General features: G+C 37.8%; 2 protein-coding genes across 2 annotated transcripts in view; one reads left to right on the forward strand and one right to left on the reverse strand.

Moving 5' to 3' along the window:
- The first annotated feature begins 83 nt into the window (after positions 1-83).
- Positions 84-10,726, forward strand: c8a (complement component 8, alpha polypeptide). The gene is made up of 11 exons (XM_027155705.2): positions 84-248; positions 864-975; positions 1,304-1,448; positions 1,604-1,751; positions 3,950-4,139; positions 4,709-4,891; positions 5,919-6,159; positions 8,288-8,419; positions 8,518-8,675; positions 9,488-9,713; positions 10,448-10,726. The coding sequence occupies exons 1-11, from the start codon at positions 142-144 to the stop codon at positions 10,597-10,599; spliced, it is 1,794 nt and encodes a 597-aa protein (XP_027011506.2). The 5' UTR covers positions 84-141; the 3' UTR covers positions 10,600-10,726.
- Positions 10,719-15,500, reverse strand: part of c8b (complement component 8, beta polypeptide) — a 7,221-nt gene continuing 2,439 nt past the window's right edge. The window contains exons 6-12 of the mRNA XM_027155704.2: positions 14,311-14,508; positions 13,909-14,149; positions 13,674-13,802; positions 12,281-12,444; positions 11,868-12,021; positions 11,100-11,168; positions 10,719-11,011 (exon numbers count right to left, since the gene is read on the reverse strand). Of these exons, the coding sequence (XP_027011505.2) occupies positions 10,857-11,011; positions 11,100-11,168; positions 11,868-12,021; positions 12,281-12,444; positions 13,674-13,802; positions 13,909-14,149; positions 14,311-14,508 (1,110 nt within the window). The 3' untranslated portion in view covers positions 10,719-10,856. The remainder of the gene's footprint in view (positions 11,012-11,099; positions 11,169-11,867; positions 12,022-12,280; positions 12,445-13,673; positions 13,803-13,908; positions 14,150-14,310; positions 14,509-15,500) is intronic.

Below are 15,500 nucleotides of genomic sequence, written 5' to 3' on the forward strand. Positions count from 1 at the left end.
GGAGGAGATTTACAGGAACGTGTGCACCAAATCTGAGCAGATTGTTTACTTCCTGTCAATCATTTACCCTGAGTGATATTCACAAGTGGCTCTGAATCACATCTAGCTTTAGCGATCATCTGAAAACCAGCCATTTTAGCCATGAGGCAGTATATCTCTACTTCTGGCTCTTGTGTTATTTTGTTTCTGCTTTTTGCTGGCCAGTTTGCTGAGTCTGCTGGATTCTTCTGGAGTTCAGGTCATAACCGGTAACATACAGCAATCTTCTGTTTTTCTTCTTCAGTAAAAATCTCTGATCTGATACAGTCATGTGTTACTGTTATACTTTTATACTTAATGATCTACTTTCTTTCTTTCTTTCTTTCTTTCTTTCTTTCTTTCTTTCTTTCTTTCTTTCTTTCTTTTAACATTTCCTTCCTTGCTTCCTTCCTTCCTTCCTTCCTTCCTTCCTTCCTTCCTTCCTTCCTTCCTTCCTTCCTTCTTTCCTTCCTTCCTTCCTTCCTGTCTCATTTCCTTCCTCTTTTCTTTCTTTACTTCCTAACTATAATTTGTAAGCGAATAAAACAATGGAAAGCAAGACAAAACCAGACAAACAGCTCCAGGTGTTTAAAACATCTGGAAAGATGTTTCTGTTTTTAAAATGAAATAAAGTTTCTGCTCATTTTTTAATCTCAGACATAAACCTCCTCTCCCTAAACCTTAAAGACTGTGGAATACTGAAACAGCAATCTAAAGGTGGAAGAGAAAACAGAGATTACCTGCAACTTTGTGTGATATTTGTTGTTCTTTATTTACACTTAGAGCAATTTATTTCCGTTAATACAGCAGCGATTACATCACTGTCTCTATGTCTCTGTCTGAAGGACTAACGTTTTCTCCAGAAGTACTCGAGATGCTGATTCACCCGCTCCTATAGACTGTAAGCTGAAGAGTTGGACGCCGTGGGCAGCATGTACCTCCTGCACTGAGGAAACGGTAAAGATGGGAACAGAAAAAAAATATATTTACACACTGTACAGTACCTATAGTTATTAATCAGCAGCCTGTTTCACTCATTCCTGACTGTTCTGAAATTGCTGCAATTCCAAAAACACATCTCATTTTTTTGTCCTTTACACTTCTGCCTGTATTGTTGATGGTTTGACATGGTCCTGGAACAGATTTCTGACCAAGATCAGAAGACAAAAGTGAACTCATCCTCTTCTGACAGCAGACGATGTGACTAGAAATCAGTAAATTGCTCAGTGTAGGTATACCGTGATGTAGAGCACGCGTTTTGTATCGAGCTGTTTTGTGTTTGCAGGTGCGTTTTCAGTACGTGGAACGACCCTCGCAGTTTGGAGGCAGTAAATGTGTTCACAGCCAGTGGGATAAAAAACTGTGTCCTGATCAGGGCAACTGCGAGCCTAAGGATGAGTGTGGGAACATGTATGCCTGCCCTGAAACAGGTCTGAGCCTCCATTTAGCAGTCACTCTCTTTGTCTTTCTTCACCGTGACTAGATATCATAGATTATAAGTGCTGTTTTTCCATGTATTTGAGGTTAAGTGATATGATTTGGGAAACAGAGAAGCAGTCTGTGTTTATGTGTACATTCCACACAGGCCGGTGCATTAGTCAGAATCTTCTCTGCAACGGTGATTGGGATTGTGAGCTCGGGAGCGATGAGGAGAACTGTGAAGAAACAAACAGCCCAGAAACCAAGTGTGTCAATATGATCTCCATCCCAGGAGCTGAGAAGGCCACACAGGGGTAGGAACACGGGAGTTTGGAGTTAGCATGATGGTAAACTGGCAGTTTCATCTGCCAGTTCATCCTTATATATATATATATATATATATATATATATATATATATATATATATATATATATATATATATATACGTATATATATATATACGTATATATATATACGTGTATATATATATATATATATATATATATATATATATATATATATATATATATATATATATATATATATATATAAGAAGCAAATCTCAGACATAAAACAACTAGCTACACTACAGTCTGTATATTAGCAGAATATTTACTCACCTTTACGGAATGAAACTCTGATTCTAGACCCAATCAACGTTTTCTGGGTATTCTTTTTTATGTCCCAACAGCTTCCCTGCAGGATTTATTATTTAAAAAACAAAGGAATCACAGCAATTGTGTTATGTTTTCATTGATGTTAGATTATCTTAACTGTACAAAATGTTTATAGCTGCTGTAACATGTGTGATAACAGGAACTAACTGTGAGACCTACACTACATGTACAGGGAGGTCAAAATTATGACATCAGTTGTGTTCAAGTCACTTTGGTTTGGAGCGAGATGGAGGTGAACTTTAATTAACCTAATTGACGACAAAAAATTGACAGAAAGAATTTTAACTGTACTGCTTATAAAATGAACAAAGAATGTGCGTCAAGTGTTATTTAAAAAAAATATGTTTTTAAAGGCCCTGAAAACTATGTCATTGTTGTCAAACTATTGCTCTGTTATAGATACTTATATCTGAACTTGTATACTTCTGAGTCTAGTAAACATTCGCTTTCAATGAATCTAGTCAACAACTACAGACACTGCATCCAGTGATCTCACCATGTTTTCTTCCATAACAAAACTTCGTTTTGAGAAGTTCATTAGTTTCCTACTGGTAATTAAGACTTTGTGGTGGGGTTCATGTGCGTTTGATTCGTAAATCCCATCTCTCCAACGTGACTTAAACACACTATATTTAAACAACATTAAATGTAACTATACAGTTGCTTGTAAATGTTTTCATCCCTCTGGAATCTGATCAGATTTAATAAATTTCACCAATTTTCATTCAAATCTGATGTTCTCTTATAGTGAACTGTCAACTTCAGGATGAATTATTGGTCAAAAGTACAGTATGTCAAAGAACATCAGAAACCTGCATAAATATTTCCACCCTCAAGGTTCCCAGAGCTCTCAAAGTATGCAGTTGACTTATATATTAAAATAGCTGCATTATTTAAACAAAACCCCACCTGAGTTGAGCTGACATTCTGAAGGAAAGGTATGAAAATTAGATTAATGAGCATTTCAAAGAAAAGATAATAGAATTTTTTTTTATCTTAGGGATATTTTATTCTTAAGATCATTTATTATCTTTGGAATAAAATGTTATCTAAGGGTTGGACATCCCAGTAAACACTGCTGTACTAATACTTCCTCACCACCCAAGCAGAACCTAGACAAGACTGTCCCAAGGCAAAAGACTTATACAGGTGAAGGAAGCCACAGTGAAGCCAATGGTGTCTCTAAAGAAGTTACAGAGGTTACAATGGTGTCTCTAAAGAAGGTACAGAGGACAGTGACTGAGCATGGAGTGATTGAAGGTATGGGGGAAAAAATGTCTAGAAATAATCTGTTGCTCAAGAAGAATCACATGAAAGCAAAGTAAGTAATGAAAGAACATTTTTTGAGCAATGAAACCAAGAGATCCTGGCAACATCAAACATCAATTAATACCATTCCTGTAGTGAAAAATGGTGGTGGTGGCATCTGGTGAAGCAAAATCCAGATCTGAATCAAATTGTGAAACATGAATCTATTTTCCAGGGAGAATGGGTGAAAATCTCCTAAACTGTGTGCAGAGCTGGTAGGAACTTACCCCAATACACTGAACTACTAGTCATCAGGGGTGAATATTTATGCAAGTAGCATTTTTTTTTTCAGTTTTAAATTGTTTAATGATTTACTGACAAATAATTCGTTTTGAATCTGAAAGGTTACTTTAAGAGCATTTAAGACTGCAGTAAACACACATTTGGAGAAAAATCTGTTGACTTTTAAGGGGGTTGAATACTTCTGCAAGGCACAATATGTTTACCAATATGACATTTACACTAACTTCTCTTCTGATATAAGCCGCAGAGCACAAACCCCATTGTAAGTCATGCACTTTTCCAGCTATAACGCTCTGTCAGACGTTTTTGTGAACCCCGTTCTGGACCATAAATACTTCGGAGGCATATGCGAATACATCTACAATGGAGAATGGAGGGAACTGACATACGACGCCTTCTGTGAGCACATTTACTATAGCGACGATGAGAAATATTTCAGGAAGCCGTATAACTTCTTATCATATCGCATGTTGGTACGTAAACACTGCTGTAAAAAAGATACTGTGTTGACCTATTGTGCACATCAGTCTTTTTGTATTTATCTGATTTTAATCTGCCTGCTTGTTAGTATAGTTAGTATTCATGGGAAAAGTTTAAGGAACACATTAAGGATCAGAATCTGAGGGTGTTTTCAAATGGGGTGGACTTAAGTTTAAATACCTGTTTCTCAGGAACTCTAAGTCAGATTGAGCTTTAATTTGGTGGAAGTATCACTGTTAAAATATGTACAATTATGGATGGATTTGTTAAAAAAAAAAAAACATGGCTAGAAACAGCCAATCAGAATTCAGCAAGCATTCCGCTCTAATGGTTTTCAACTACTATCACACATTTCTCTTTTGTGCTACTTGAGATGCAATTTGCAACTCAAAGGGTGCTTGGAACCCTCAGATAAGCTCCTATGCTGTTGAAATATATAACCATATACCACCCCCAAAAAAATCCCAAAGGTCATAATTACACATACTTTGCATAAATATATAAAGGATCAGTCTGAAAGCTATTCCAAGATCCAAGATTTGTTTTTCTGGTCATATTCCAGGCACATTCTCTTAGCCAGGGATCAACAGAAACATACAAAGATGCTGCAAGTTTGTTATCCGCTCAGAGAACAGAGTCTTCCTATAACTGGGGTGTGAGTTTCGGCGTCATGTATGTGGAAGCTGGCCCAACTGGGAGTCATTCAGAGATACTGCTGAAAAACATCTCGACATACGACAGTAAGGTAAAGTACAACATGCTTCCTTATTATACTAGAGAGATTTATTATATAGCGATCTTTAGTATTCTGGAGTCTGATTGCAGCTCTGACTGTAGTGCAGCTGCGGTTCACAGATGTATATAAAACACTCCGTTTTCTCCAGAAGGAATTCTTGGCAGATATTTTGTACAACTGAGTATTTGAGAGTTAAGGGTCTTGCTTTATATTGTGTAGAAAGGTAAAGAGAGCTCACACAGTTTCTCTGCCTCAGAAGAACAGAATATGAACTAGAGGTCTTCACTTAGATCCGAAAACCCGAGGTCCGACCCGAGACCTGAGCGGGTTCGGGTCTAAAAGTTTCACGTGTGCCTCGGACACAGGTCGGGTATAATAATAGCGGCATCGGGTCTCGGGTCATTTAAAATAAATGTGTTTTTACCGAACGGACCCGAGAAGACCTGAACTACTGTATCTCACGTGTGTGCATTGACTTGAGTCCTTTTCCAACCTCTCCTCTGTTTGCCAAGACTGCTTGCAACATGTGGCTGGTGACGTGAGCTGGCGGTAAGCTCATTTTCGTTGAAACAGATCTGTCAATCAATTTTGAATCCACGCTGTAGCAGTTACTTTAGTGTAGAGTTACGCAACATCCGGGTCCAGTCGGGTTAAAAAAAATGCCAACGGGTCGGCTCGGACGGGTCTAATTTATTCGTGTTTGTCTCGGGTCGGGTCTTCCTTAAAAAAAAAAATAAATTATGCATGTCGGGTTCGGGTAAAAAGTGATTCGGGTCACTTCGGGTCAGGTACATTTTTTTAGACCCGAGAAGACCTCTAACATGAACCTGCTATGTGTCTGTGTTTAAAGTGCAATCTCCTGGAACTGATATTTCCAGAAACTGTACACTATTATCAAGATTAAACTGTTCACCCTGATCTCTCTCTTTCTTTCTCACTATCTATCTCTTTATTTTCTCTCTCTCTCTCTCTCTCTCTCTCTCTCTCTCTCTCTCTCTCTCTCTCTCTCTCTCTCTCTCTCTCTGCCTCTTTGCAGGAAGTGGAGTTTATTCGGCTGCTCTCAACGGTTGAAACGGCGCACTTTAAGATGAGGAGTCGGGATCTGATGCTACACGAAGACATGCTGCAGGCGCTCATGGACCTGCCTGAGCAATACGACTTCGGCCCTTACTCGCGCTTCATCAACGATTACGGCACTCATTATGTAACGCAAGGCATCATGGGAGGCATCCTAGATTACATAGTGGTGCTCGACAAAAAGGTCATGGAGGAAAAAAGTAAGGAACGGCTCACAGCAGCACTGTTAGGGAAGGACATTAAGACAACCGGAGATAGGACAAACATCTAGTAACACAAACAGAAACAGTTAGGTAACACACATACATAAGACAAGACAATCCATCCATTTTCTATACCAGGGGGCACAAGTCGGGGCACAAGGCAGGGGACACCCTGGAAGGGGAACCAACCCATCATGGGGCATAAAGACACACAGACTCACACACTCCAAACAATTTAGAGATGCATATCAGCATACAATCTTTGGACTGGGGGAGGAAACCAGAAAACCCAGAGGAAACCCTGAAGAACAGGGAGAACATGTTAACTCCACACACAGGTCAGATGTGGGAATCTAACCTCTAATCCGAGAGTTGCATTTAGCCGTCATATCTCTTTTTTTTATTCTTAGTTTTCAGCATTGAATATAAGAAAACCTGCATATAACCTGCATATAAAACCTGCATATAACCATTTAACCATCATCTCATTTTACTTCCATTGTACACAAAATGTTATGTACATGATATGTATATGTATATGTAGTATGAGCTGTAAGACTCTTAATCAACAAGAGTGCTTTATTTATCTATCTATCTATCTATCTATCTATCTATCTATCTATCTATCTATCTATCTATCTATCTATCTATCTATCTATCTATCTATCTATCTATCTATCTATTTATTTTCTCCCTGAAACATTTGTATATGTTTTTCTTTAATTTCTGAATTTGGAAAATGATCTGATAATCTTTATATCACTAGGGGGAATAATCTTTTAATATCCATCATACATACAGTACAGATGTGTACATGTAACACCAAAAGGACTGAAATGACACAGCAGTCACAGTCTCACACTGCAAATAACACTCTCTATCGAGTGGAAATATACAATATAACTATTATTATTATTATTATTATTATTATTATTATTATTATTATTATTATTATTATTATTATTATTATTATTATTATGAATATAATAGTATTTCTTACTAATTGATGATTCTAAATGAAATATATGATTATTTAGCTTAATTAGATGACTTTTATTACTTCAGTCTTCAAATGTTTTGCAGTTTTCTTCTTTCTAGAAATTGGAAAATATAATCTGCCCACAGAAACATAATTGCAATAGGGAAAGAAGTAGAAATTTCAAGAAATAATCTGTTTCAGATAAAATTTTTATTGCCAATATACCCAATCATACATGACATGACATGCAGTGAAATGTTAAATAAATAAATAAAGGAAGAACTAAATATAATAAGAAATATTATATTTAAAATATAATAGGTTTAAAATGGGGGGTTAAAAATTTTAAATAGAATGCAGTTAAGTAAAATGAAATAGAATAAGATAAAAATTTGAAAAAAATAAAGCAAGCTTAGGGGGGCACGGTGGCTTAGTGGTTAGCATGTTTGCCTCACACCTCCAGGGTTGGGGGTTCGATTCCCACCTCTGCCTTGTGTGTGTGGAGTTTGCATGTTCTCCCCGTGCCTCGGGGGTTTCCTCCGGGTACTCCGATTTCCTCCCCCGGTCCAAAGACATGCATGGTAGGTTGATTGGCATCTCTGGAAAATTGTCCGTAGTGTGTGTGTGTGTGTGAGAGTGAATGAGAGTGTGTGTGTCCTGCGATGGGTTGGCACTCAGTCCAGGGTGTATCCTGCCTCAATGCCCGATGACGCCTGAGATAGGCACAGGCTCCCCGTGACTCGAGGTAGTTCGGATAAGCGGTAGAAAATGAATGAATGAATGAATGAATGAATAAAGCAAGCTTAAGTGGAAATAGCAATGCAAATGAAATAAAGTGTACATTGGAAAATGATATAATGAGTTGTATTATATTATTGCACTTTATAGAAGGGAACGCTCAATAAATCCTCATTATGTTCATCTTTTTTTACTCACTAGGATTATTTTTTTAAAGTGAATCAGGAACCTAAAACTTAAATTCATCAGAAACATATTGACTAATAACTAGAATCACTGAGATAAAATTTTTCCGTAAATAATCAGGATGCATTTTTATCCATATAAACTATACTAACTACCTGAATCTTTAATATCACAAGGTCATTTCTGAGGTCAGAAACTCAAACTTGTGGGTTTTTCACTCAGAGCTGGAGTCATGGGAAGTGAACGAATGCCTTGGTGTTTCTCTGGGCCTCAGATCTCCCTCCATTATGGGATTGAGTGGCAAGCTCACAGTAAATCACCAGAAATGTCAGGAATCAGGAGACTTGGAAAGAGGTAGCCTACAGGTTTATATAAATATGTATATATAGATTCATCTTTTATTACTTTAAAAAAGATTTTAAAATCCTTAACAATGGCGTATCGCTTTGCAGAGAGAAATGAAGACTTTAGCCTGATCAGGGACGTGGTCGGATTTGTCAAAGGAGGAATCATACACCGCAGCGCCGCTCAGTTAGCCATCCGCAACGCAGACACCTACAGGTCTTGGGGCAGATCTCTCAAGTACAACCCAGCCGTCATTAAGTTCGAGGTAATATTTCCTTACTTTACATATTTACACACAAAGTTAGCATAAACGCTGTGAGGACATTAAATGACATATTACATTACAAAAAAAAGCAAAAATTAATTTGAATGAATTTTAAAATAGTGAAATTTTCTATTTTAATACTGAATATGGATTTTTTTTATTGTGTCCTTAAAACTAAAAGTGATGTATCTCTCATCAATTTACGTGTGTGGAGCATGAGTACAGCTCTTGAGGTTTGAAAAATTCATTCATTCATTCATTCATTTTCTACCGCTTATCCTAACTCTCGGGTCACGGGAAGCCTGTGCCTATCTCAGGCGTCATCGGGCATCGATACACCCTGGACGGAGTGCCAACCCATCACAGGGCACACACACACTCTCATTCACTCACACACTCACACACTACGGACAATTTTCCAGAGATGCCAATCAACCTAACATGCATTTCTTTGGACCGGGGGAGGAAACCGGAGTACCCGGAGGAAACCCCCGAGGCACGGGGAGAACATGCAAACTCCACACACACAAGGCGGAGGCGGGGAATCGAACCCCCAACCCTGGAGGTGCGAGGCAAACGTGCTAACCACTAAGCCACCGTGCTCCCCATGGTTTGGAAAAATTATTTAACGAAATCAAAAAGGATTTTTGTCAACAAAAATGTACATATTTTATTTATGTCAGTCAGCATTTATGTACCAGCATTAACCTTTTTATTTCTGAATTCAGTGCTAAAGTAAGAAAACACTTGCTAATGTGTGTACAGTACTTATAATCAGTGGATATTATTGTGTGCGTTTCTTTCTGGGTCAGGGTCTTCCCATCTATGAGCTGGTGCGGTTCAGCACAGCAGAATCTCAGGCTCACACGAGGATCCCGCTCCTGAAGCAGGCTTGGGAGGAGTACATGCAGCAGTTCAACCCCTGCCACTGCGCCCCCTGTAGGAACAACGGCGTGCCTGTGCTTTCACAGACCTCCTGCAGTTGCCTCTGCAAGCAAGGTTTCAGTGGTGTTGCCTGCGAGAAGTCTGAACGCAAACGTGAGAAATTTAACGTATATCAGCCAATTAATCATATAAACCAATTAAGATTTTATCGATTATTTTAAGTATTGTAAAAGAGAAATGATTCATTCTAATGTGTCAACAAATCGATCCATTATATTATATTGAGTAGTTCATTTAAAGTATGAATTACTTAATATAATTTATCATCAAAAGTAATTACTTTTCTGGAAATAATTTTTTTTTTTCGAATTAAATGAAATAAAATGAAATGTAAATAAAAATATTATATATTAATTTATATTTAATTTTACATATTTCATTTTATGGAACTCACAGATGGTGATTATTCATGATAATAATAATAATAATAATAATAATAATAATAATAATAATAATAATTATTATTATTATTATTATTATTATTATTATTATTATTATTATTATTATTATTATTATTATTATTATAGAAGAAACTAAGAAACTGTTTATCAAGTGTGCTTCTTATTGCTGTTACTCCAGCAGGAGAATTCTAGCATTGATATATTTCTTGATGTAACTGTTAAAAGAAATGTTTTAATGCTAATTAAGATAAGAAATACTCAAATATGCTTAATCTGCATCTAGATCTATTCCATATCGTATATCGTCAACATTATAAACGTTTTCCAGCACATACAGTACACACCTCTGACGGTACCAGGCACTTAGGGATGCTTTAATAAAGACAGAAAAATAGGGAACTCATTTTTTAACATGTGTTTCTTCAGCTGGTCCTGTTCATGGAGTGTGGAGCTGCTGGAGTTCCTGGTCTCCCTGCTCCTCGGGAACAAAGACAAGAAGGCGAGAATGTAACAACCCCGCTCCTGAAGACGGCGGCTTCCAGTGTGGAGGGAACTCGGTGCAGACAAGACGCTGCTGAAACCAATGTGCTAATCAGGATAGATCAAATGTATTGTATAGAAAAGAAAAGGTTTTGATGGTTGAAGAATTATAATGGATGAATCTAATAATGAATAAAAAAGCTTTAGTGGAAAGCACTACACCAACAGATAGTCTTTATTGTGTGGATAAAAATGCCAGACATGATTTTTTTTTTTTTTTCAAGGGATAGATTTATTTCACAAAAGCAATGTCAATGACTGTGCAAGACATAAATATTCTGATCAGTGTTTTTAATCAAAAGCAATCAGTGGAGTCTTCTTGTTTCCCCTGACAGGAATTTCCACTATTTTGCGGCATCGGATTGTTGCACTGACGAGTCCGTTTTTTGGTCCCACCAGTACAGGTTGACCATTCGGACCAGCAGCTCCAGTTTCCGTCCACTGGTCCTGCTGTAATCAAATCCATGTATGTTAATATACAGTAAAGAATATAAATCGGCCATAAGTAAGATTCCATTGCGAGTCTCAGGGGACTGACCTGATCGTTTTGTATCTTCACAACTCAGCCCTTTGGTGCCAATAGGACAGATACATTCACACCGAGTACCTGAGCAGCAACATAAAGCTTACAGTTAAGAGTCGTTAAAGAGGTCCAGGGTCAGTCAAAGAAGGTCGAAATCCACTGTTTATTTTATCATCATCATCATCAACTCATTATGTGGTGATGAACGACACGAAGTTTTCTTCAACCAAAGTGTTTTACTCTATAAACGTCATTCCTCAACAACAACCTTTTCTTTCTACTCTAGTTACGTTAATAAGCTGAATAAAAAACAAACAAACTAGCAACTTGAAGGTAAAGTGGAGAGTGCGAACTGACACTGGAAACTCCTTATAAACAATAAATAAATGCCTCCTGACAAAAATCTTTAGTTGTAAACAATGATTACACGCATCCCCGTGAAGGAGCCGTTGCCGTAGCAATATAACGAGAAGAGTTGAGTGCAGTAATATAAAGCTGTGAATATAGGAAACGAATCAACACCTTCTGACCAATCAGAATACAGAACTCAACAGGTTGTAAATATAAAAATGTTTGCATGTGAGTGCATGTTGCTAACAGCCGATTAGTCTGATTAGCTAAGTCGTTATGCTACGTCTACGGATCATGTATTAAATTTGCTTCTGCTTTTATGAAAATAAGGACACAACTGATTACTGATGAAATGAAAAGAAATGAAATGTGTGATGTATTTGTTAGTGAAGTGAGGATTCTCACTAGGATTTGTGTTCTAAAGGATCTGACCTTTAAGCACAGCCACTCCATTGTTGAGGCAGGGAGCACAGCGGCACGAGTCGGTCTCACTCTGGAACTCCATCAGCGCACGCTTCAGGTTCTTTTTCAGCATGTTGGCATTGGTGAAATCCTTTCCTGTCACAAGTTCATAAAGCGGTGCAATCTGCAAAACAAAACACAGGCTGCATCTCACAATCAGTAGTCAGGGCACTGATCATGGAGTTGGCCATGTTAAGGACTCTCTCTCTCTCTCTCTCTCTCTCTCTCTCTCTCTCTCTCTCTCTCTCTCTCTCTCTCTCTCTCTCTCTCTCTCTCTCCAGTGCACTGGAACTTTTGTTCCCTAAAAAACCCATGTTCTATGTCACTATGTTCTAAAGTGTTTCAGCTGAAAAAAGAGCAGTAGTGATGAGTGAGTCTGTGACCTTAGTGCTGATGAAGTCAGGGTTATAATGGACGGCTTCTCCCCACAGCTGCATGATGTCTGACGTTGGGAGCTGCTTGGCAGCCAGACGCGAGACTGTCTCGCTGTCTCCTCCTCTGACCATGGCCACATAATCCTCCACAAAAGAAGACTGGTCATTAGAGCCTGAGGAATATAACACAAAATCAGAATCAGGGATCAGAGCAATGTATATTGCACATTAACATCATCATTAACTCTTTTCCCCAGAGACCAAAATTCTGACTTTCCTTCGGTTTGGTTGTGTCCATGTTCAACAGCAAATGTCTTTGTCATGTCCCACTCCACACTCTTACACTCAGGACACGTAAAATCAGAATTTGCAGTGTTTCATAAGTGCTTCTTTTTTTTTTATCTCACTAGATTCAATATTCATAGAAAAGTTGCACTGCTTAGTTTCTTTCGACACAGATGTTCGTATCTTCGTAAGCCAACAGCGTCCTGACTCATATTATAGCAGACTTGCAGCCAGATAATCACTTATTTGTTTAAACTGATTAAAAAATGTCCCATAATTCCATTTCTACAGCAGTGTACTGGCAAAAAGGTTCATGTCTGATCTCGTGATCAAGCTCACATCAGGTGTGAATGAATTTACACTCTTCAGAGAAGCACATCAGGATCCAATATACTGTATTTATTCAGGATTCAAGAGCTTTGTTGTTTATTAAGGTTTATTATCTTCTATTTAAAAAATAAATAATTAAATAGATAGATAGATAGATAGATAGATAGATAGATAGATAGATAGATAGATAGATAGATAGATAGATAGATAGATAGATAGATAGATAGATAGATAGATAAATAATAATAATAATAATAATAATAATAATAATAATAATAATAAGAAGAAGAAGAAGAAGAAGAAGAAGAAGAAGAAGAAGAAGATGATGATGATGATGATGATGATTTATCTGGATTCGGCTGCCCACACGTTACCTCATTACTACATGTCTGCACCTTACTCACAATAGTCACACTGTTCTATCACTTAAACATTCAACTGAAAAGACTTCATGTTAAAAGTCAAATCAATTCAGAAATGACACCCATGAGATGCTCATACTCATATGTTTCTCAAAAGCCGGTTACACAACAGCACATTTTCACTCTCTGCAGTGTTTCCCAGAAGAGCAGGGCTTAGTGAGCTGACCTTTTTTACAGTATATCATTCAAACTGCTCTATTTAGTCTATTATGGAAATATATAATATACATACAATAAAATCTCATCGGTGAGCCAGCCAGGATGTACAAAATGACAAGACAAAAAACTCCAGGACATTTTCATAGAATTAAACAAGAGTGAAAATAGAAACTGAGTTAGATGAGTTGTGTAAAAGTGATCCTTACTTCCAGACTCTTTCAGCAGGCCTTCACAGGATCCACCCTCAAATCCTCCTGACACATACACACCCTTGATGTTGATTCCAAGATTAAAGCTTTGCTGCAGGCAAGACTTGGCATCGTTTAGAGAATACTCTAAAGAAAAAAAAAAAAAGACAACGATACAACTGCTTAGAGATGTGAGTGCTAATATTATTAGCTACAGTATATTGAGCTATTTTCACTTTTGCTTTGCCCTCACTAGATTTTTCAATGTTTTCTTTGTTGAGGATGAGGGTGTGGTCAAAGGTTCCCCCAAGCTTGGCCTCTGTGATGTAGTGTGTGCCGTAGTCACTGTACAGCTGCCGATACTCTCCGTACGTGTACTCTAGTGGGAGAGTTCGCAGGCGTGACATGAACTCAGAGTGCAGGATCAAGTTGTCCACCTTAAGGGCATAACGCACCACGTCGAGCTGAATGTGCGCATGGATAAAGCTGTTTGTCTGAAACGACAACGTGACCAGAATGATATTACAGTATAACATCAAACCAACTGGGAAATTTATAAATAAAGCTCAATGTGTATGTTTGCTAATTCTAAGTTAGCAGTTTGTTATCTAGTCTAAAATTCCAGAATTGTGTAGAATTGTGTGTTGAGCTTTACCTTTCCAGCATAACTGCGAAGCTTCTGCACAGATTTCTTATAATCGCTTACATCAAGGTTATATCCGATATCAAATATTCCAGGAATGCTGAAGGCAAAGGAGACAGTGGTCCTGGACTTGGAGGCCTTCATGGTATGTTCCGAAAACTCTCTGTACGATTCATAAAATTCCTGCTTGTAATCATAGGAGCCTTTTGTCTGGACAATGAGAAAATAATAAGGGGGTTTTGGTTTTTATTATGTTTTTTAGTCGTAGCTACAGTAAATGGAGCTGAAAAGACTGTGACCAAGAATTTATTTATTTATTTATTTATTTATTTATTTATTTATTTATTTATTAAATATACTCATTTTACTTACTTGTTTTATTTGCAGAGTTTATTTAGTCATTTATCCGAACCTTAAATACAATCGTTGTTTGTTGATCATATCATTAAACCATGAAATGTTTAGCTTAATTGATCAGAAATGAAAGCCTAAAGCCTTGACACGTAGATAACCACTAATCAGATTGTCATTAAACAATCACTCCTGTCAATCAATAATTCTCTATTTGAATTAAATATGCTGGTTTAAGACATTTGAGTACAATGTTCGAGACTTCCACTTAATATCTTAGAATCATTAAATCATCAGGGGGGACACGGTGTCTTAGTGGTTAGCACGTTAGCCTCACACCTCCAGGGTTGGGGGTTCGATTCCTGCCTTGTGTGTGTGGAGTTTGCATGTTCTCCCTGGTTTCCTCCCCCGGTCCAAAGACATGCATGGTAGATTGATTGGCATCTCTGTAAAATTGTCCGTAGTGTGTGAGTTTGTGAGTGAATGAGAGTGTGTGTGTGCACTGCGATGGGTTGGCACTGCGTCCAGGGTGTATCCTGCCTTGATGCCCGATGATGCCTGAGATAGGCACAGGCTCCCCGTGACCCGAGAAGTTTGGATAAGTGGTAGAAAATGAATGAATGAATGAATGAACTCTGTGCCAGTAGAGGGCGAAGTCCTTTGAGTGTTAAACTGCCTCACTCATTTCTCTTTCTCAGTCATTTTCTGTTTATAAACTTTTTCAGAGTTCACAGAGACTGAAGCTTCTCCCTTTCCCTCTGAGTGTTTGTAGTTACAGGTTACAAGTATATCATATTGGCTAACAGAAGTGTACTAATGTTTGAGAACAGATGATGCTGGTTATGATGGTG

Source organism: Tachysurus fulvidraco, chromosome 1, assembly GCF_022655615.1.
Source record: "Tachysurus fulvidraco isolate hzauxx_2018 chromosome 1, HZAU_PFXX_2.0, whole genome shotgun sequence".
Classification (NCBI taxonomy): domain Eukaryota; kingdom Metazoa; phylum Chordata; class Actinopteri; order Siluriformes; family Bagridae; genus Tachysurus; species Tachysurus fulvidraco.